Consider the following 22,431-nt stretch of genomic DNA (forward strand, 5'->3'; position numbering starts at 1 on the left):
AGCTTCATTTTCCGTCACTTTTACCTTTATTTTCAGTCTGGTCTTGATTTTTTTTATCCCTCCTACGTCCCTTTTTGCCCCTTTGCGTTGCGAGGCTCCCCCTTCAACCCTCTTTCCTTCGCACCATACGTTATCTGTCGTCGCTTCCCGTCCCTTTTTTTCTACAGTATCCGTTTTTTTATCATTTCCTCATTCCCCACACAGTAATCTTATACCCTGCCTTTTTTCCCCTCCGTAATCTTAAGTATATACCCTCCCTTTTTCCCCCTCCGTGTTTCCTTATTCCTTTCTTTCACTCTTTTCTTCGTTCCCTCTCTTCGGATCCCTTCCTCGCCTCCCTTAACCTTGTATTCCCTCCCCTTTCTCCATCACTTTCCCCATCCTTGCCGATTTTCTTTTCCCAACTGAGGGTTTTGCATACGACTCCTGTTCTTTTCACGCTCTCCAACCCTGTTCGTTTTGTTCCTGATATGCCATTGTGTGAGTATGTGTGTGTGTGTGCGTGTGTGTTTGTGCTTCCGTGTTTGTTTGCCTGTTTGTCTGTTTGTTTATTTTTAGGCTCGCGTCAGGCCATGCGGCGCTGCATCACAACGCCCGCAACACAAATAACAAAAATCTGCAATAAAACTATAATTTGGTGCCCCGACTGGCGGCTCCCAAAAAATATGAAAATTGATATATTCATGGGGTTACGCTGGCACGCATCCCCCGATTTATGAGTGGATGTAATATATATGTATGTATGCGTCTGTGTGTGTATGTATTTGTGTGTGTGTGTGTTTGAGGGATAGATGGATAGATAGATTGAAAGATGGATAGATAGACTGATAGGTAGACAGATAGAGAGACTGATAGGTAGACAGATAGAGAGACAGATAGATAGATAAGAGATAGAGAGATAAATACAGTTATAAGGTAAGGAGTCTTCATGCCTCGCTCAGCCTCCCCCTCGCTCCCATCCTCCCCCCCCACCTACCCTCTCTCTCTGTCGCTGTCTAGTATCCCCAACTGTCCACTAACCGAAAATAAAGTCCACTAAAGGTTTTGTTGCTCGTTTCCGGACTTACTGTCAACGAATTTCTATTTCCATTATTTTACAACTATTTTTTTCTCCTTTTTTTCTGTAAGATTTGGGACGTAAAAAAGAAAAGGGGCAGGGCAGTCAGACACGCTTTCGCAATCCCGTGGCGCCGTCTGTGGAGTTTTTTGTGTAGTATTGAAGAGGTGGATGGCTAATTATGTTTAAGGGATTTGTTTTTGTGGTGTCGTGTTTGCTTTTAAGTTTCATCCCTGCGTCCTAACACCATGTCACTCTCCCTTTATTAACCCTCTCCTTTTCATCTTCTCCTTTCATTCATCATTTTTTTTTTCATCCGCGTCTTTAATTCACCCTCTCCTTTTATTTATTTTCTCCCTTTATTCATTCTCTCCCTTTATCCATCCTCTCCCTTTATCCATCCTCTCCTATTCATCCTCTCCTATTCATCCACGCCCCAACTACCCTCTACCTATTTATCCTAGTACCCACCTCCCTCATTCACCCCACTCCTCCCTGCACCACACCTACACACATCTCACCCCACTTACAGCCTCTCCCCGACTCACCCCACTTGCCCTTACGCCCCTCTCTCCGCCCTTTCCTTGCTCTCCTTTTCTACTGTGTCCCTAATACCAACACACACACACACACGCACACACACACACACACACACGCACACGCACAAACAAGGTCATATTCCCCTCTCAGAAGCCTTAATCATTGATCTCCCCTACGTATTACGTGAACTGGGAACTGATTGGAAGAAATGAAAATGTTACAGGTGAAGGCTACATGTTCATAAGGGATTTGATTTAACGACCGTCGGGACCTTCACAGAACTGACGCTCTTATTGATACTTAATGCTGTTCGTTGCCTGCTTCTCTAATTCCTCATCCCGTCCCATTTTGATCCTCCGGTGTAGCCGTTTCAAATTACTCCCTGTATTTTTTTTTTCATGCAAGAGGGAGTAGCTGTATATATATGCTATATATATTTTATATACAGGCTACACATGTATAGTATCTTTATCCGTACATAATGTAATATTTATATACACTAATCGATAATAATATTATGTCACTACAAGAGTATTTTTATCTTACAGGATGTTGTTTTCAAGAAAACTGATGGCAACATTGAGCGAGCTCAGGAAAAACATCAAGCTGATTTTGCAATGAGGCGATACAAACAAGAGAATTTCATCGTGGGTGACAAGGTGTTGCGTCACAACCTCCGCAGAGCCGACAGAAAAGGAGGCAAGCAAACCGATCCATGGGATGGTCCCTACGAGGTGGCTCAAGTCTGCGAGAAGGGGCGGTACTGTCTCATTAATTCATTCACGAAAGTCACCCTCAAGACGAAAGTGAACGGATGCAACCTGAAGTCCTTCGAACGCACTCCAGAAGCTTTACCACCGACTTCCTCAGTTACGTCATCTCCGCCATCTCCAAGTGTCCAAATAGTCGGGGCTCAGCAAGAGGAGGTTACTTACAAGTTCTCTCCATTGACGGTTGCAACGCAGCGAGCAATCTGCAACAACTCTGGTGGACGTCTGGTATTCTAGAAAATATCAGGTCCATTCGCAAGAAAATAAAACCTTCAAGAACACCAACGAACCTCTTGCCGTTAAAGCAATTGAAGGTGACGGAAATTGTCTTTTCCGTGCATTGTCATGTGCCATCACTGGAGAAGAGGACCAACACGACGTTGTCAGAAGCTTGATGTGTGATTTCATTGCCAGCACTGAAAACATCAAAGCTGAATCAATGCGTCAGAATAAAGTGTGGGGAACAACACCAGAGATGTTAGCAGCAGCCAACATGCTCCATGTGAATGTATGTGTGTGGGCAAAGCTCGGTTCTCTGCACACATGATATATACATAGGCCGAAACGCAGAGAAGTAGTAAACGAGTCAGTGTACCTCGACAATAAAGCAGGCAACCATTTTAATGTAGTTATTCGTGTGTAATGTGCACATGATTAGTGATTAACTTTTGGATGGGAGACAACATTAATGTACTGTAGTGTGATTAGTTTTTGTATCGGAGTCAACATCAATAAATCTTTTTCATCCAATAATGTGAGTCATTTCAACCTGATGGGGAGTCATATGAAACCAATTTCAGTTGACTGGGGAGTGCTATCTAACTAGTTTCAATTGACTGGGGAGTGCTTTAAAACTAGTTTCAAGAGACTCCGGGAGTCCTGTCTAGGGGGAGTATCCTGAAACGTCTACACCGGCATCGTATACTTACCCGATTCCCTTATCGCTCCTTCTGAATCTACTCTAACTTACTATATTTTTTTCTTTATATTTATTCATCGTGGTTATCTTCGTGTTTGCTACGGTGTTCCCTTATATATAGTTTTGTAGTCCCTCATTTAGTGCACGCGTAAGTCTACAAAACACGCTCACACACACACACACACACACACACACACACACACACACACACACACACACACACACACACATAAATATCACGCACAGCCTTAGCGTAGAAAATGCACACACCGCGCCGAGGTAACATACGAGCTTTATCAGGCGAGACCGGCTTTCCTGTGCCCGCTAATTTGAGGGAAAACTAAATAAAATGCGCGATGTACGGTAATAGGCGGGACTGGCAGGTAACAGGAGCACCCGCGATACGGTTACTCACACAGACACACACACGGAGAGACAGACAGATTCATAATTATAAGTATACTCATTATTCCAACACATATACATTGATACATACATACGTACATCCATACATACATACAAGAGTAGGTCGTAGCAATAGCAGTAGTAGTAGTAGTAGTAGTAGTAGGAGGAGGAGGAGGAGAAGGATGCAGACTAGACAGAGGAAGACTGGAACGATATTGAGGTGCAAGAGGAGAATAACTAGGAGGAAGAGAAGGAGCAAGAGGAGGAGGAGGAGGAAGAGGAGGAGAAGGGGGAGGATTACTAAGCAGGACAGGTAACAAAGGAAAGCAGCTACACCTGTCTCATCAAAGTTTCATCCCCCGGACCTCTCTCATTATCTCACCTGCAGCCTAATTAACTTTCCCTGCAGGTGTTCGGGAAGGTTGTCCTTGAGGGGCCTACCTAGCGAGTGTGTGTAGGCGAGGTTAAGGTAAGGGAGGGAGAGGGAAGGGGGGATTTAGGAGGTTTGGGGAGGCCTTAGGTAATGAGAGCTAGGATGAGGTACGCTCGCTAATGGGGCCCAAAATACTTAGCCAGTTTAGGGATGAAAAAAAAAAGGTGTAATGGTTTATCTAATGAGGATGATAATGATGCAGCGCAGAATAAACAAAATAAAAGCTATAAGTGGGTTAGGCAAAGTGGGTCAACGAGCGGGAGTGAATGGAATAATGTCAAGTTAAGTGGGCCGGCGTGAAGTGCTCGGGGGAGGGTAATGGGTGGTAGCTGGTTGTGTTTAATGGGGCAAAAGTGTCAATGAAATGTTGTTTGAAGTAACCCGAACGGAAAAGAAGGAGGAGGGTCGTTTGTGTAGACAGACATTGAGGGTAAGAGAAAGATTGTAATTAGATGAAGTGGGTCTGGCTGATTGTGTTAAATTGATGAAAAAAAAATATAGTAATTTGTTATAGCAATTAAAACATGAAAAGGAGACCCGTTTGGTGTGGATGGATATTAAGAAGTTCAGGTTTAATATTACGAGAAGTAGGCAATGATCGGGTGTGATTGAAGGTTAAAGATAATGACCTTTAATTTAACTTCTATCTCCTCTCCCTTCGCTTCTCTCCTCCTTGCCCTCCTTTCCCCTTCCTTCCCTCCTTCGGTTCTATCCTCCTTCCTTCACCCCTTTCCTCTTCCTCCCATCCTTCACTCCCTCTTCCATCCTTCTTTCACCCCCTATCTCTTCCATCCTTCGCTTCTCCGCCTTCCTTTTCCTCCCCTCCTTCACCCCCTTCCTCTTCCTCCCATCCTTCACCCCTTTCCTCTTCCTCCCATACACTTAGAGCATAAAGGAAATTGACGTAGTGTAGAAATAGATGATTGTGCTCTGCTTAATCAATGGGTAAATATTAGATATCTTAGAGAAGTGGCAAGTAATTTAAAGGTATGAAAAAGTGTCTTGACTTAGCTTCGACATAAACTGAGACTGTTGAAATGGATGAGAGTAATATCATGAAAACTCTGAAAACGAATTCGTAGCAAGACATATGAGCCAATGATTAGAAAATATAAAGCAAAGACTGAGCGATGAAAGCAATTGATTGTACTCTGGAGGCATGAGCGGAACATAATATGGATACTTTGGAGCAGATTGAAGCAAGTTTTAAGTAGAGTAAAGGCGAAAAAAAAGTGAGGAAGGGGAGTAGCTGGAGGAGGAGAAGGAGGAGGAGAAGGGTGACGAGGTATAAAACGAGAAAAAAAAATAATGTGAGCTGAAGAGAAACTTTCAAAAATTATGTGAAGGAAAAGGGGAAGTTTTGAGTAGAGTAAGGGAGAAAAAAGTGAGGAAGGGGAGTAGCTGGAGGCGAAGGAAGAGGAGAAGGGTGACGAGGTATAAAACGAGAAAAAAAAAATAATGTGAGCTGAAAAGAAACTTGTAGAAAGGATGTGAGGGAAAAGGGTAAGTTTTGAGTAGAGTAAAGGAGGAAAAAGTGAGAAAGGGGAGTAGCTGGAGGCGAAGGAAGAGGAGAAGGGTTACGAGGTATAAAACGATAAAGAAAAAAATAATGTGAGCTGAAAAGAAACTTGTAGAAAGGATGTGAGGGAAAAGGGGAAGACTTTGGATGAGAAAGAAGAGCAGCTTGTATCCAGACAAAAGACAGACAAAGAAAGAAAGCCGTTACTAATACCTTGACTAATAATGGAAAACGGGAACACTGAGAAGGACAAACTAACCTAAAAAATAAAGTATGACTTCTAAAAACATCAAATTTTCCCGTTATTTCTCGTCGGTTTCAGAGTGTTTTCTTTGACTTTATTATTCGACTTTTATTTATCTATTTTTTTTTACTTTAGTTTCTTCTTTAACCTCTTTTTGATTAGCAGTAAAGAGGGAGAGGGAGAGGGAGAGAGGGAGAGGGAGAGAGAGACAGAGAGAGAGAGACTGACTCTAACTTTAGTGCAAGAGTCTGGAAAGAAGAACAAGGGGATGCATATGAAAAAAAGCCTCCCCAATCCTTTTTATTCGTTCTTCCTGTGTTCCTTTTCCCACTGACTCGCTTTTCCCTCTCTTTCTCTCTCTCTTTCTCCATTTGTCTCTGTTTCTCTCTCTTCCTCTCACGCTGATAACTTTATTCCGATATTCATAGTTCTGCACTTTTACTTTCCAACTGACAGAGAGAGAGAGAGAGAGAGTGAGAGTGAGAGTGAGAGTTCAGTCATGCATTTGCAGCTAATCAATATAAAAGCTCAGGTAGATAGAGATAGATGGATGGCCGTACACAGCGATGCATGAATGTATTTTGAAACGGAAATATATCAGAAAGAACACTAATGGGAAAACCTATTGCAATTTTAACTTCTCTCTCTCTCTCTCTCTCTCTCTCTCTCGCTCTCGCTCTGCCCAAGCCTTTGTCGATATCCAGTTCCAAACTTTCCTTTCTCTCCTGTGTTTCTTCTCTTTCTCGCAATTCCTTTCTCCTCTCTTCCCTCTTCCACCTCCTTCACTCATTCTTTCCTCAAACTCACTTTCTCTCTCTCTTTCGTCCGTTGTTTCCTTCTTCTTCTTCCTCCTCCCTTCCTCCTCCTCCTCAACCCTCTGTATGTATGTTCGTTCGTGCGTCTGATACTCCTTTTTTTAAATTTCCTTTTTTCTTTCTTCTTCTTCCTCTCGTCCTTATCATTTTTGCACCCTCATTTTTTTTTTCTTGGTCTCCTTTCTCTTCAAATCTCCATCAGCCTCTCCTCTCCCCTCTCTCTCCCACTCCTTCTCCCTCCCCTCTCTCTCTCCCTCCCTTTACTCCCCTCTCTCCCAGTCACCCGTGGATAACATATTCATGAACTAATTCTGAAGAAAATTTGGCCGAAAATCTCTTAAACAATGCATTTCTCTCTCTCTCTCTCTCTCTCTCTCTCTCTCTCTCTCTCTCTCTCTCTCTCTCTCTCATCTCATATCTCATCTCATCTCATCTCATCTCATATCTCATCTCATCTCATCTCATCTCATCCTCCTGCTCATGACCTCAGATTCTTTTCCATTCAAAACTTTCATCTCCTTTCCCTTCACTTCTCTCCTCCTTTCCCTCCTTTCCTCTTCCTTCCCTCCTTCGGTTCTCTCCTCCTTTCACCTCTTTCCTCTTCCTTCCCTTCTTCACCCCTTTCCTCTTCCTCCCCTTCTTCACCTCTTTTTTCTTCCTCCCATCCTTCACTCAATTCCTCTTCCTCCCATCCTTCATCCCCTTCCTTTTTCTCCTCTCCTTCACTCCCTTCCTCTTCCTCCCATCCTTCACCCCTTTCCTCTTCCTCCCTTCTTCACCCCCCTTCCTCTTCCTCCCATTCTTCACTCCCTTCCTCTTCCTCCCATCCTTCATCTCCTTTTCCCCTTCCTCCCATCCTTCACCCCCCTTCTTTTCCTCCCATCCTTCACCCCCTCCTTGTCCTCCCCTCCTTTTCCCCCTTCCTCCTTCTCCCCTTCTGGTTCTATTTCTCCTTCACCTTCTTTCTCTTCTTCTCCTTCGGTTCCCTTCCCTTCGTTTTCCTCCCCTCCTTCACACCCTTCCTTCCTCTTTCCTCACTCCGGCTCCCTTCTTTCCCTGACCTCTTCCCGTGTATTCCTGACCTAACAGAATCCTCCTGAGAAGTTTCCCAGTGTATACTTTAGCCTGAAATCCATCGGCCCATCCGTCTCTCAGCACCATCTTTTCTCCTCCTCTCCATCTCTCCTCCTCCTTCCATCTTTCGTTCTCTCATCTCCCTCGTCTGTTTCTCTCTCTCCTGTAAGTCCCCCATGCGGCCGGAACCTTCTCTCTCTTCGGGGAGGTGAGGAAAGAGGAGGGAGGAAGGAGGAGAGTTATTGAGGGAGGGAACAGGAGGAGGAGGTTGATGGAGAGAGGAAGGGAGACGGTGTGAGAGGAACAAGGGAGGGTGATTGAAAGAGGAAGTATGGAGGAAAGAGAAGCAGCGTGGAGGGAAGGAAAGGCAGGCTGATCAGGGGAGGAAAAATCCGAAGTGGAGAAAATGAGAGAGAGAGAGAGAGAGAGAGAGAGAGAGAGAGAGAGAGAGAGAGAGAGAGAGACTGGAAAACCGGCTAAGGATTATTGATAGGGGTGAGGAAAAACAGGAGGTGGAGAGAGAGACAAGAGGAAGGAGATATAGAGAGAAAGGAAGGAAAGGCAAGAGTGATGGAGAGATGGAGGAAATGTAGGAGGGAAGGAAGACGTAATGGAGAGCAGGAAAGGGTTGGTTATGGAGGGAAGAGAGAGAGAGAGAGAGAGAGAGAGAGAGAGAGAGAGAGAGAGAGAGAGAGAATAAGGATAAGAGAAATTCTGAGATTGGTTTGGCCGCGAAAATGGAGAGAAAATGCCGTATGGAGAGAAATGTTGTTGAGAGAGAAGAGAAAAAGAAAAAAAAAGTATAAACAACAACAAAAACAAGAGAATCGGAACACACCGACTTCCTAGAAAGACTTATGAATAAAAAGCAAAAGAACGATCCGTAATGTTTCTTTTTTATCCTTTTCAACGCAATCTGAAAAAAAACGAACGAAAACTGAAGGAGAGAGGAAAGAAATTAATATTTGAGTGGAATATAATTTTTTCATCGGGTGCGCGGGGCCAGTGAGGCGCGCGCGAGAACAAAAGCGATGAGTGAGAGGAGGAGAAAGTCTGAAAGGAGTGAATTAATTGGCGGTTATTTACATTTTTATTTCTATGGAGCGGCGCGTGCACGAGAGGGAGGGAGAGAGAGAGAGAGAGAGAGAGAGAGAGAGAGACGGAATGGAAAACTAGGTAGAAAGAATAAAAAAAAAAAATAGAAATCCCATCACTCATTCATTCGGGATCCTTTGGGAATTAACACACACACACACACACACACACACACACACACACACACACACACACACACACACACACACACACACAAACAAGCAATCATTAAACACAGACACAGAAGAAAAATTACCAACAGCGTAAAGGAAATTCACAATCAACACAATTTACAGAAACACACATACTTACAAATAAACATACAAACACGAAAACACAAACACATGAAAAGTACTATCTACAAACATTAAAGTGAATCACTGACACACACACACACACACACACACACACACACACACACACACACACACACACACACACACACACACACACACACACACACACACACACACACCTTTTGCTCTTCCTTTGTTTCGCGGAGTGTTTGAAGTTCACTCGTCTTTTCATCTTTTCTTTCCTTTCCTTCGTTTCTCGGGTATTTTCCACCGGTTCATAAGCTTCGCCCTTTGCCAGTAGCCCTCGACCCTTTTCTCTCCACGTTCTGACCCCGTGCTCCCTCACCTCTCCCTCCTCTCCTTCCCTAATGCCCAAGAAAACAGAACCCACACACAGGTAATTTTCCCACCTTTGGCCCACGTAACACAAATTCCACTTATCTTGATGGTGGTATCTTCCGCCCTCTCTTCGCCTCTCTCTCCCTTTAGGTTTCCCTTTACCTCTGTCTCTCTCTTCTTCTCCCTCTTGCAGTAAACATTTCGTCTTTAGTAGTCCTCCTCGCCTCCCTGTCGCTTTTCCTGTTTTCCCTTCCCCTGCTTACCTTTATTACCTTTGTGTCTATTCAATGCTTCTTTTTTCCTCTTCTTCCTCCTCCTCCTCCTCCTCCTTCTCCTCCTCTTCAAAGCATTCCGTCATGGGTTTCATTTTAGATTCCTCCTTACACTCCTTTGTCATTCATTCCTCTTTCCCTCATTTCCCGTTCATCTTTGTGACTATTTGCACCTTTATTTAATTTTCCGCTCTCCATTCTAGTCCATTCTCCTCTTTGGTCTCTGCTTGTTTCTTCATATTGCTCTCTTTCTGACTCCTTTTACTCTCTTTCTTCACTGCTTCCGATTGTTTTCATACATTTTTTTTGTACCTAATATCGCAGCTCGTTCTTTCTATCTTTTCATCTTTCCTTTTTCCTTTCTCATCTTTCAGTTTCTCCATTTTCTCATTCTACCGTCACCCTCTCTCTCAGTCCATTCAATCTTCTTCCTCTCTTTCCATCATCCTTTCGCGCCTCATTACCTATCCTCCCCATCTCCATATCGTTCCATCTACCTCTCGTTGCCTCCCGCCATCTCCCTACTTTCCTCTCCTCATAGTCTTCCTTCTACCTCCCATCGTCTCCCTCCTATCAGCACTTTCCTTCCCCCATAACGACCCGCAACGCCATCTGTCGGCGTGGGAAGTGAGCTGCAACTCGGTTTTGGAAGACGATTGCGCGTTCTTTCGTAGGGTATCACCGAATTTTTGTTTTCTTCGACCGTGCGTCTTGTCGAGGAGGACGGTCAATACGTTGTTTTCGTCGGGACGGGGCTCAGGTAATGCGATGCGAGTGGTGTCTCTTCTACGCTTGGTACGAGATCACAATAGCGAGAAAGAGTGAGCGAGAGAGATCCGGAAGAGGTGTTGAAAGGGTAGGGAGCGGTGGGACGAGATGTAGGGGAGGCTGAATCACAGAATAGCAAAAGGAGAGAGAGATTGGACCTGGAGGTGAATAGATGTGAAAAGGAGCCGCGTAAGATGGGAGAAAGGGCGAGGAGAAGGGCCTGGGAGCGTGTTTGTGAGGGTTTGTGTTTCGTGAATAAATGGTGGAAAGGACGTTTAGGTGGCGAGGGAGCGATGAGATTGGAACGAAAGGGATTGTGAAAGGAGGACGGGGAAGATGAGAGCAAATAAGAGGAGGAGGAGAAGGAGGAAGAAAGAAGGTATTGGAGGAAGGGAAGAGTTAAGAAATTAGAGAGGGAAAGAGAGATAGTACGTTTTCAGGCTGGTAAGGTACAGGTTTAAAGATTCCCTGTTATGATGACGAAATGAATTGTATGGGTATGAAGGCGAATGAACGTGAGGAGGGTGGTGTTGACAAGAAGCTTGGCAATATGGCGGGAAGGCTTGGAATGTAGGGTTTCTCTGGAATGAAAAATGTGATGTAAAATGTTTGCGAGGGGAAAAAAATATATGAGGTATGTTTGTGTAGAATGAAATATTTGCCAATGCAGAAGCTGTGCGGAATGAAAACCGACTGGAAAAGGAAGAGCAAGTTGTATCTAAAGTTTGATATACGATTCAGAAAGTGCGTGGAAAATAAAGTGCAGTAAAGTGTATGTGTGTGTGTGTGTGTGTGTGTGTGTGCGCGCGCGTGCTGAAAAATGTAATATATAAAGAGTGAGAAGTAAAAAAATATATAGAAGCAATTTAAAGTGTCAAATAAAATACAGAGCTTGAATGTGTGTATTTACCTAGTTGTAGTTTTACGGGTCCTGGGCCTACGCTCGTGTGGTCCCGTCTCCATATCCGTATTTGTCCAGCTTTTCCTTAGTGTGTGTTTGTGTGTAAATAAAGTTAAATTAATGTGTGTGGGTGGCGTGTAGTGTAATAATTTGGTAAGAACTGTGGGCTGGAAAATTCTTGAAAGGGAAGTGTCAGAAGGGAAGCGTAGGATGCCGAAAGTGACTGGCAGTAATATCTGATACGGAAAGTGGTTTGGAATACGAAATTTGTAAAGGAAAAAAAGGGAAAGCGTCTGAAGTGGAAAGTAATCTAAATGGAAAGTGACCCCAAAAAGAAGGCGTAGGATGAAGAGTTGCCCAGTTATCTAGACTCAACTGAAACCAAAACTTTGAAATATATTTACATCACACACACACACACACACACACACACACACACACACACACACACACACACACACACACACACACACACACACACACACACACACACACACACACACACACACACACACATTGATGAAAAAAGGAGAGATTCAGAAACTCTCTTATCAGATCAGGTAATAAAAAAAGAACTTAAAACAAGATGGCTGTCTCCTCCCAAGTTTACAGATACTGTCGGAAGGAGTCAGCTGGAGTGATTGAAATTTCTTATCCATTTCTAACCCACTCGCCGAACGGTCGTCTGGCGATGGTCTGCCTGATTTGATTGAGTAAACTTGTCATCCTCAGAGAGTCACATTTCAATTCCACGTTTAAGACTTTCGTGTTTCTCGACAACCCGAATCGCTTTCCATAATTTCAAACCCTTAACTGATGGAATTGCTTGCCCCTCAATTGAATAGATTTATTTCTAATAGTTACGTGCATACATGATTTACTTATCGTTTAAGGAAATTATCTCCATAGTGAATAATTAGGTCTTATTTTTTTTTTTTTACATCAAAGGACACGGCTCAAGGGCAAAAAAAAAGAGCACAAAAAAAGCCCGCTACTCGCCGCTCCCATAAAAGATACAAATAAAGTGTAGCCAAAAGAGACGTCAATTTCGGGTGGTTAAACGTGTTTGTTGATAATTAAATTGTTAGAAGGGAGAAACTATGTTAAGGAATAAGAACTGTTATAAAACCCCATCCTGTTCAAATGCATACATATTTTACAGACAGACAGACAAACATACATACAGATGGACAAGACACACAGGCAGATAAACAAACAGATAGGCAGACACTCAGACATACATATTTTCATACATACAGACATAAAGACAGACAGATCTACATTATTTTATACACATACACACTTATATACAGCCATACAGACAGGCAGACAGACAGTCACTGACATTCCCACGCCCACACATATATTGAAGGTCATCGCAGCGCCGACATGCAGTCATTACCTGTCCTCACATTCACTCTCGCCGGGATATTTTATTAAAAGCAGCGCGTGAAAAAAAAAACACAAAACATCACATTGTCTAACGGGAGAAATGTTTTTTTTATTATCTTTACCTCACCATGTCTGTCCAAATAAGTCACCTGCATTTACCTGTGACTGCCCTTTGATTTAGTCCCAGGTGGGCCGTCATTGAGGTGCACAAAGCAGACATCAACGCCAACGGTCACCTGAGACATGGCTTTCCCGCACCTGTGATTATCTCCCCGGAGCTCCAGTGATGTGCTCATGCTCTCCACCTCGATGTACTTCACGTGTTCATGTATTCTTGCGTGGTTGTTTGCCTCCCTCAGCGTTCGTCATGCCGCCCGCCTTGACGAGCGTTTAAGGCATCACAGAAACACAGAAGCGCAACTTAAGCTCAGAATACATATGGTGAAACACTGATTTTACCCAACAATCAATGACGTAACTCCCGTGATTCTGTTTTCAGTATTTTTTAGACACTTCCGTTACTAATATGAACTATTTATAATGACCAAAAAGAAGATCAGGTATTGTTTAATAGTTTCAGTGTGCGGGAGAAGGTTTAAACTACCACCAGGGTCATAAACTACCCATGGAAATGTCCACAACTCTTACGGAAACCTTGTTAAATATGTGCTTGAGCGCCGTAATGTTTAAGAATATGACTCGAAATGTGAGGCAACAAAGGCTGGTATTAAGACACTCGCTTCTCACATCAGCTATTTCTAAAGGTCAAAGAGGGGGTCTGTCGGGATCTAATGAATGTTTCTTCAGGTTCACGGTACAGAAGAAGGGTCAAACTACCACCAGGGTCATAAAACTACTCCTGGAAATGCCGAAGAAGGGTCAAACTACCACCAGGGTCATAAAACTACTCCTGGAAATGCCCACAACTCCTACGAAAGCCTTGTCAAATATATGTTTCTTAGGTTCATGGTACAGAAGAAGGGTCAAACTACCACCAGGGTCATAAAACTACTCCTGGAAATGCCCACAACTCCTACGAAAGCCTTGTCAAATAGGTGTTCTTGGGCTGGCTACGAAATTTTTTATAATACGACCCAAATCTCTTGCTTATTTCCGCGTGAACGGCGTGAATTCCGTTTTACACTCGGATACACTTATCTTAGAAAGAGTGGAGCAATTACTGAGTGTTACCTCTTGTTAGCAGTTATGCAGACACACGGCGCTGAGCAGACGCGAGACCCGGCGGACACTCGCAAGGTCAAAATATTCAATTTGTCACACAGCTCGCACGCAATCTCTCCCTGATGCAAAAAGGATTAAACAAAAATACACAATCTAAAGCGGAGTGAGAACAGAATGCAAGCAGAGCGACAGGATATCCGAAATGTTACAAAAAAATGGGTGAGGGTGGGTTGTGCGGGGGAAGGGTGATGACGGGAGGAGGGGAAGCACAAATAAACATGCAGGGATATCGACAACACTTGCACTTTAGCGGGACAAACAAAATGCCACGGTTATATTTCACGCCCTTACAACCTTACACACGGTCGACGGGGCTGTGTAACTTGCCAACACGACTCGCTGCACACCGCTCACTGCACCCCTCCCACACACCTCCCCCCTTTCATTACGACACAGCTCCTCCTCTCCGCTCTTCCCCGACTCCCCCTCCCTCGGAACACCCGCTCACTGCACCCTTCCCACACACCTCCCTCCTTTTCATTACGACACAGCTCCTCCCCTCCGCTCTTCCCCGACTCCCCCTCCCTCGCAGCACCCCTCCCTGACACATCCCCTTTTCATTACGACACATTTCCTCCCCTTCTGCCCCTTCCTACATCCCTCTTTTTCAGCTCATCCCTTAGTCCTCTCCCCGTTCACTGCACCCCATCCTGACACATCCCCTTTTTATTACGACACATTTCCTCCCCTTCTGCCCCCTCCCCCACCTCTCCTTTTCAATACATCCCTCACCCCACCCTCCCTTTCACTCTCTCTCTCATTGCGACACACCTCTTCCCCTTCCGCCCTCCCCCTTCCCTACCTCTCAACACATCCCTCAATCCTCCCTCCCCGCTTCACCGGCGCCCACACAGCATTGCTTCCGCCGTTCTATCCACACCCCTCACCGCTTGCAGAATATTCCATCCATAGCCTTCGAACGTGAGTCCCAATATCACATCCACCCCCTCATAGCACCTCTTTCCTCTCAATCCGTGCACCGTATCATCCCGTTCTCTTCTCCACTCCCCGTTAACTCTTCCACTTCCCACCGTATCCAATCTCCACTCCAGCCTCAAGTCACCACAATCATCATCACCGCCACTACCACCACTACTCTACCTCCAGAAACACACTCCACAACGCCATAAACACTCGCACTTACCAGCCACGACGTGCAGGGTGAGGTTGGCGGGATGTGCCTTCTCGGGCTCGCAGCTGTAGGCCCCCGCGTCCTCCCACCTCACGTCGGAGATGTATAGGTCACTGGTGTAGTGATGTCTGACCACCTCCAGGGGGCGCGGCGGAGAGTAGTTGATCATGCTGCCGTTGTGGTACCAGAAGATGAACTGGGGCGGGTCGGTGGCGCGCTGAACGTTGCAGTGCAGACGAAGACTCTCCCCTGTCTGCACGTGAACCTCCGGGGCGCCCTGCAGCACCGCCCGCGCCTCTGTAAATAAAGGCAACACTACGTCATGCTCTGCGTTAACGGCGTCGATAAGGGTTTGCACTGGGCTTTCCAAATGGCCGTGCGTGTACACTGTAGGCAGCGCCGTGGCTCATAGAGTGTTGGTTCAGGATGGGGGACAATGGCTCATGGCAAGTTCGTTTGTTACAAGTGACAGTTTCCCCAGCCGCTGCAGGTTCGGGTTTACTGAGGTGCCCGCAGATCCTATCGACTGGCAAAGGCCTCGCTGTTGTATAGTGTGGCGCGGGTATACGTTTAGTCGTGTTGCTGTGCAGTGAAATGTTTTTGTTTGTTTGTTGTTTTTCCTGCAGCAACACCATGGACATCACCGGACCAGGAAGTGACACGAGGGAATCTTAAATCGTCCCGGCAGGCGTTGCATTTTTACCGCTGTTGTGAAGGGAAACACGGCACCGGCGCCAGCCACGTAATGTTCACCGCCTCAAAAAGTCCTGATACAAGCCTTTGCCCTAACACTGACCCCTAGATATATACTTTTGCCCTAACAGACACCTTGACATCTACAGCCTTTCAAACACGCACACAGACACTGCACACCACCACACAAGCAGACCACTTCACTGCCACACATACACCCTCACCACCAACAAAGCACCTCATAGTCTCTCAAAAACCTCACACCAGCTCACAAAGCTTCCTCCCCAACGCGCCACAACTCCTTCCAGACGCCCATACCAATAAAAAACTGAGTACCGTTCCCCTCCCTCCCCTAACCTCCCCTTCCCTTCCCTCCTTCCTCCTCTTCCCGCTCTTTTTGCTGCTCCTCCACCACCTTCTCGGAATGACCCTTCGTCGTAAAATCAGGACTGATGATGATGAGTTCTCCCAACTTATATTTCTGAGGAGAACTTAAAAAGAGAAATTCTTCATGCCGGATCTTCTGGATGAAAAAGTTGAAATATCTTGGCAACATCTCAAACTTTCGGAGCGCCTTGTGGTCTCCTGGAGGAAGTAACTCGAGGCTCCCTTCATACAGTACTGAGACTCCGGGCGGAATGGGGCAGGGAACAGAGAGCTCGGGGCGGGGCGGAACAAACCACAATGGAGCCGGCGGGTAAAGTGAACTAGTCCTCATCCACCTTAAAAGTATGGGCTAGAAGAGGATTTGTTGAAGCATAAACTAACAGATGAATAGATAGTGCAGTGAGGGTCGCCACGATTCTCCCGCCGCCTCCACGACCCTCCCGAGGCCTCGTCCCGGCGTCGCCATAGACTGCCCGCACGCCGCCCGTCTTGGCACCACGACCGGCCGATGAGAGTTATCCACGGCACCATACACGTCCGGGGCGGCCACAAAGGGTCCGTCGGGTTGCTTTCAGAAGGCCAGGCAGGAAGGCGCCAGTAACTGCTCTTGACTCGTTATGGCCAGACGTGGCCAGCGCCGGGCCAATGGCGGCGCCAGCCACCCTCATGCAGGAAGTAAAAAACTGCTTTGTTAATCCTCCACAATCCTCTTACCAAAATTTATTTTTCTGTAAAGGCAGCGGCGGGCTTGTCTGGGGCAGGCATACAAAGCTTTAGAGCACAGTTATTGTTATATAAATATCGGCAGCATATGTTTGTGAAAGGGGTGCTAAAAATTATGTGGCCAGAGCGGAAAGCTTAAGACATGGAGGAGAGTAAGAGTAGCGATTTTTTTTATACATAATTTCCAGCGCGGTGCCGGAGACAAAGCCCGCGGTTGAGTGTGGAAAGCTTCGAGCGTGTTTGAGGACGGAGGCGCCGCGTCCCTCAGGTGTTTTGGCCGCCACGCGTTACCTCCTTTACTTCGTCCCTTCCGCTGGGTCGACTTGCCTGAGACCCAGACTCGGGGAAGCAAAGTATTTTCCTGTTGTTACAGAAAACCAAACATTTCATGGTCTGTTTTGGTAGCGGAGAGTGACGAACTGGAGAAAGGAAAGGACATGTAGCTCCTGGTCGGGCTTGTTCCCTACTGACTCACTGAATAATGTACGAGGTCGATCCAGGTGAAAATCAGGATGACAGGTACGAGTATGAACTGAAGGCGAGGGGAAGCTAAAGGCCACCCACCTGCCCTATAGCCGAAGGATGAACGAAGGTGCTGATGGTGACCGTGACATCCAGACAGTATTTTCCATTCAGATGTCTAAGAGCTGAAGGCTAAAAGGGGCGTCGAGGCTGCTGGCGTTGACACTGGCACTTGTAAGAAGATGTGGCGCTCGGTCCCTCTAGCTGTGACAGGGAACAGCCACTCCTCTCGTCGCCCCAAGGGAGGCTGGGGCGGACAGGAGCACTGTGGCAGCCTTCGGGATGACGCGCACCCATGTTTTATTATCAGAACCCAGCCCGCTCAGACCCACGACTCGGTTCGGTGTGGAGTATGATGCATTGAGACGAAAGCTTGATGAAGGAGGAGGGGGAGGAGGGGAAGGAAAAAGAGGAGGCCTAGGCAGCAGAGGTGGAAGGAGAAGTCAGCTTAGGGCGTGAATGAGGAGAGGAATGAGGATTGGAGAAAGGGAAGGGAACAACAATACGATGGTTTCCGCTTTTCAAGGCTCCGCGACGCTGATGAGACGGAGGGAAAGGGGCGGCTCTGATATCATCCATTATATATTCCTCTTGACTGGGAATATGGGAATGAAGGACAATGATACGAACAAGAATGATAAAAATCCTAATAGTGATGATAACAATACTACCCCCATTACCTCACCCACTTCCTACGCATCTCCCAAACACAGTAAACGTTCCATTACTTACCCACGACCTTGAGGATGAAGAAAAGGGAGGTCGGCGGGTGGGTCGTCATCTGACACTCGTACGTCCCTGCGTCAGACAGCCTCACATCCATCACGGAGAGTTCCCACAGCTGTGACGGGCAGGGAAACGAATTAGTAGAAGCGGCGGCCGGTGGGTTTGGAGGGCTGGCAGGTGGGCTGAGGGAGAGAATGGCTTTGGAGGATGACGAAAGGAGGACGGAAGGTAGGAAGGAAGGAAGGAAGGAAGGACAGGATGACAAGACGAGAATGAATTTGAAGGGGAAGTAAAGTGACGGAGGGGAAAATGTCTCGAGAACCGGAAGGAAAGTAGGAAGAAAAGGGAAAAGGAGGGAAGAGCAAAACGACGTGGAGGAATTAAACCGAAGGAAGAGGAAATAGACATAAGGGAGAAGCAGCCGGAGAGGGAAAAAAAAGTACTCAGGAAAGGAATTTGATGATTGAGGAAAGAAGTAAGGAAGGAAGAAAGGGAAAGCTAGATTGCCAGAAAGGAATTAATTTGAAGAATAAATGGTGAGGGAAGAAGGCAAATAGAGAGAGCGAGAGAAAGAGAGAGAGAGAGCGAGAGAGAGCAGATGTGTTCTTGAAAAATTACATGAAGAATCTAAGAATGTAAAGCCAGTATCTAAAATCATAACGGAAAGATATGCGAAGGGAAGATCATTGAACGTTACACAAAAGGAGAAGTGAAGGACGAACGAGAGACACATATGACGAGAGCGGAAAGAGAGAGAGAAGCATCCAGGGAAAAGAGAAACGGGGTCCGGATACGACAAAAAAAGAGAATTATTCCGGAAAACGAGACACAGGGAATGACTGAGGAGCTTGACGGTGACACACACACACACACGCACACACACCAACACAACTGAGCCAGAATTACCTAAAACCTGCAAAAAATGAAGCATAACACTCTAGAAAGACCTAAAATTACCTTTCTGTCTGTCTTCATACCTGCTTATCTTCCTACCTTCCTTCCTACCTACCTAACTATCTATCTACCTAACTGCTTGCCTTCTTATATATCTACTTGCCTACTCACCTCCTTACCTACTATGTGATATATCGGCCTACGTCCCGTCTTTTTCCTTTACCCTCCCTACCTCACTTTTTTCCTCCTTCTCCCTCCTACTCAGTCTAACTAACTACCTTACGAAACTTTCCTCATGTGTTCAGGTAAGCAGCTCACCTGGATGTGTATTATGAGAGGGTTTAATTAAGTCACCTGTATCCTTATGGCTTGGAGTTACCTGAACCAAATACGTTACACGATTATTATTTGTTTTTTGTTTTGTTTTCATCCGTTCGTTCGTTTGCCTCGTTTTAATTAGGTTCTTATTCTTTTGTTCCTGTTTTTTGTTTGTTTTGTTTTGTTCGCTTTCTATGTTAAGAGTCTTTGTTGTCTTTAGAAATGCCGTTGTTTAGGTGCACAAACAAAAAAAAAATTAACACACACACACACACACACACACACACACACACACACACACACACACACACACACACACACACACACACACACACACACACACACACACACACACACACACACACACACACACACACACACACACACACACACACACACACACACACACACACACACACACACACACACACACACACACACACACACACACACACACACACACACACACACACACACACACACACACACACACACACACACACACACACACACACACATACACACACACACACACACACACACACACACACACACACACACACACACACACACACACACACACACACACACACACACACACACACACACACACACACACTAATTAGAACGTCTAGAATATACATGAGTTACTTGAGTCTAGCTGTCGCACTGCCGGAGGGAAAAAAGAGAGAGAGAGAGAGAGAGAGAGAGAGAATGTTGGTAAGAGGAAAAACGATGAATCAAGATCACGAATTGAGTAGAAGAGGAGGAGGAGGAGGGGGAGGAGGAAGAGGAGGAGGAGGAGGAGGAGGAGATAGAAAATGGAGATGAATGGAAGGTTTGAGAAAGAAAAAAGTATGCAAAGAGTGAGAACAAGAGAAAGGCAGAATTTTAATTAACTTGAGCGAGCGAGCAAGCAAGCAACTGAGAGAGAGAGAGAGAGAGAGAGAGAGAGAGAGAGAGAGAGAGAGAGAGAGAGAGAGACTTATGCTTACACTATCAAGGAGAAATCATTACAAAGAGAGAAAGTGGGAGAAAGGTAGAAAATAAAACCCATACAATTGAAATGGAGGAAGGAAGGAAATCGAAAGAGAGCGGACATCAAGGTAAAAGAGGAGGAGGAAGAGAGAAGAGGAGGAGGAAACGAAGTCAGGGGCGGTGGGGAATCTAGAGAGTTTTAAGAGAAATAAGAGAGAGAAAGGGAGAGGGAGAGGGAGAGTGAGAGGGAGAGGGAGAAAGAAAACCTAATCTGAGTTCATATCGTCGCTGCCTCATTACTCATTTTATCTTCATTCAAATAAAATAGTACCTCCCATTGTCTCTTTCTTGTGACTAGACGCAGCTTAGTCGTCTTCACTATGGCCGAGCAAAAGAAGAGGCACAGAGAGGGGCAAGGAATGGTCAGGGAGGCACATTTCCCCTCTCCTACTTTTCCTTTCCTTCCTTCCTTCCTTCCTTTTCTCTACCTTACTTTCCCCTTAGTTTCTCGCCCCGGCGCCTTTGTCCTGTAATTTTCATATTCAGTTTACTTTTTTTCCGTTTTCCTTTTTTTTCTCGGCTGTTCTTGTTGCCTATCCTGCTGTGTTTGTTGTTTTTTTCTTTTGTTCATTTTCAACTATGATTTTTTTTTGGAGGGGTGTTTCATTGGCTCCTTCGCGTTTTTATTTTGTTTTCAGTCACTCATGCATTCACTCACTTGCTCACTAACTCACTCACTCACTCACTCACTCTCTATCCCACTTCCTCACGCACTCATTCAAGCTTTCACTTCACTATCCCTCCCTCCCTCCCTCCCTCACTCTCTATTCCATTTCCTCACGCACTTATTCAAGCTTTCACCTCGCAATCCCTCCCTCCCTCCCTCACTCACTCACTCACTCACTCACTCACTCTTTCACAGTCTCACTCTAATTGCCACACCGATTTTTTTGTTTGCTCGATTTTTTTCTTCTCCTCCACGTCTTCACTCAATTAAGTTCTGTTTCTTGCTGGACTCCTCACTCTCCCTTTTCATCTCCTTTGTCTAAGTGTTGAACCTGTCTAATCACCTTTTGTTTTGTTTTGTGTACTTTCTTTTCTGTCTGATGTATTTTCTTTTATTTTTCTCCTATTGTTCCGTAATGTTTTCATCTTGCTCAAAAAAAAAAAAACGAGCAGGTTTGGTTCATGTCTGTCCATAACACTGTATATCTCTTTATTAATGATTTTGTTTTGCCTCATTTCATGGATTTTTCTTTTCATTTACGTTCCTTTTCTCTGTTTTTCCACAAGTGGACTTTATATTACTTTGACCCTTGTTTTTTTTACCGTTTATTTCCCTTATTTGATATATTTTTCTGTGGATATCTTTGAATCGTGTCTCTTTTTCATCTCCCTTTCCAAAAACGAGGTAAGTTTGTGTGTGCCTTGTCCCTCTTCAGAATACACTCCCATTTTTTTGTCACCTTCCCTTCATGTGACGTATTTTCATGTTTTCCTCACCTCATGTTCCTTTTCATAATAATCTTCCTTTCCCCCAACGAGCATCAGCAGGCGTTGTGTTGCTGCGTCTCTCTCCAAAACATTTTCTTTCGCTCCCTTCCTTTTGATATTCCTCTCTGCTGCCATTCCATTCTTCCATCCTTCCCTGTAATCCAATACGTCTCCTTCTTTTCTTCCCCCTCGCTTGAATACCTGCAACATCCAGTCTGGCATCCTGACATTTGATATATATGTCATCCAATCATTTTCGGCGGAATGCTCGGCGCAAGATGAAAAACGAGAAAGCACACAGCCCCATCCAGGCTTCCGCTCCCCCCCAGTTTAGGCGTTGTGAGGCTCCACCAATTTTGCTTTGTTGACACAGCTGCAGGAGTTAATTAGGTTACTTCCCGGGCGAGGAGAATGGCGGTAAAATGAATGAGTGCCCGTAAACACTCGCCTCTTTGCTCTCATGAATGTAGGGCAACGTTAACT

The 22,431-nt window shown here is 45.4% G+C and overlaps 1 protein-coding gene across 1 annotated transcript in view; it reads right to left on the reverse strand.

Annotated features, from left to right (window-relative positions):
• Positions 1-22,431, reverse strand: part of LOC127001987 (uncharacterized) — a 222,671-nt gene that overhangs the window by 9,982 nt on the left and 190,258 nt on the right. The window contains exons 4-5 of the mRNA XM_050867302.1: positions 18,271-18,379; positions 15,226-15,510 (exon numbers count right to left, since the gene is read on the reverse strand). Of these exons, the coding sequence (XP_050723259.1) occupies positions 15,226-15,510; positions 18,271-18,379 (394 nt within the window). The remainder of the gene's footprint in view (positions 1-15,225; positions 15,511-18,270; positions 18,380-22,431) is intronic.

Source organism: Eriocheir sinensis, chromosome 2 (assembly GCF_024679095.1).
Source record: "Eriocheir sinensis breed Jianghai 21 chromosome 2, ASM2467909v1, whole genome shotgun sequence".
In the NCBI taxonomy this organism is placed as follows: domain Eukaryota; kingdom Metazoa; phylum Arthropoda; class Malacostraca; order Decapoda; family Varunidae; genus Eriocheir; species Eriocheir sinensis.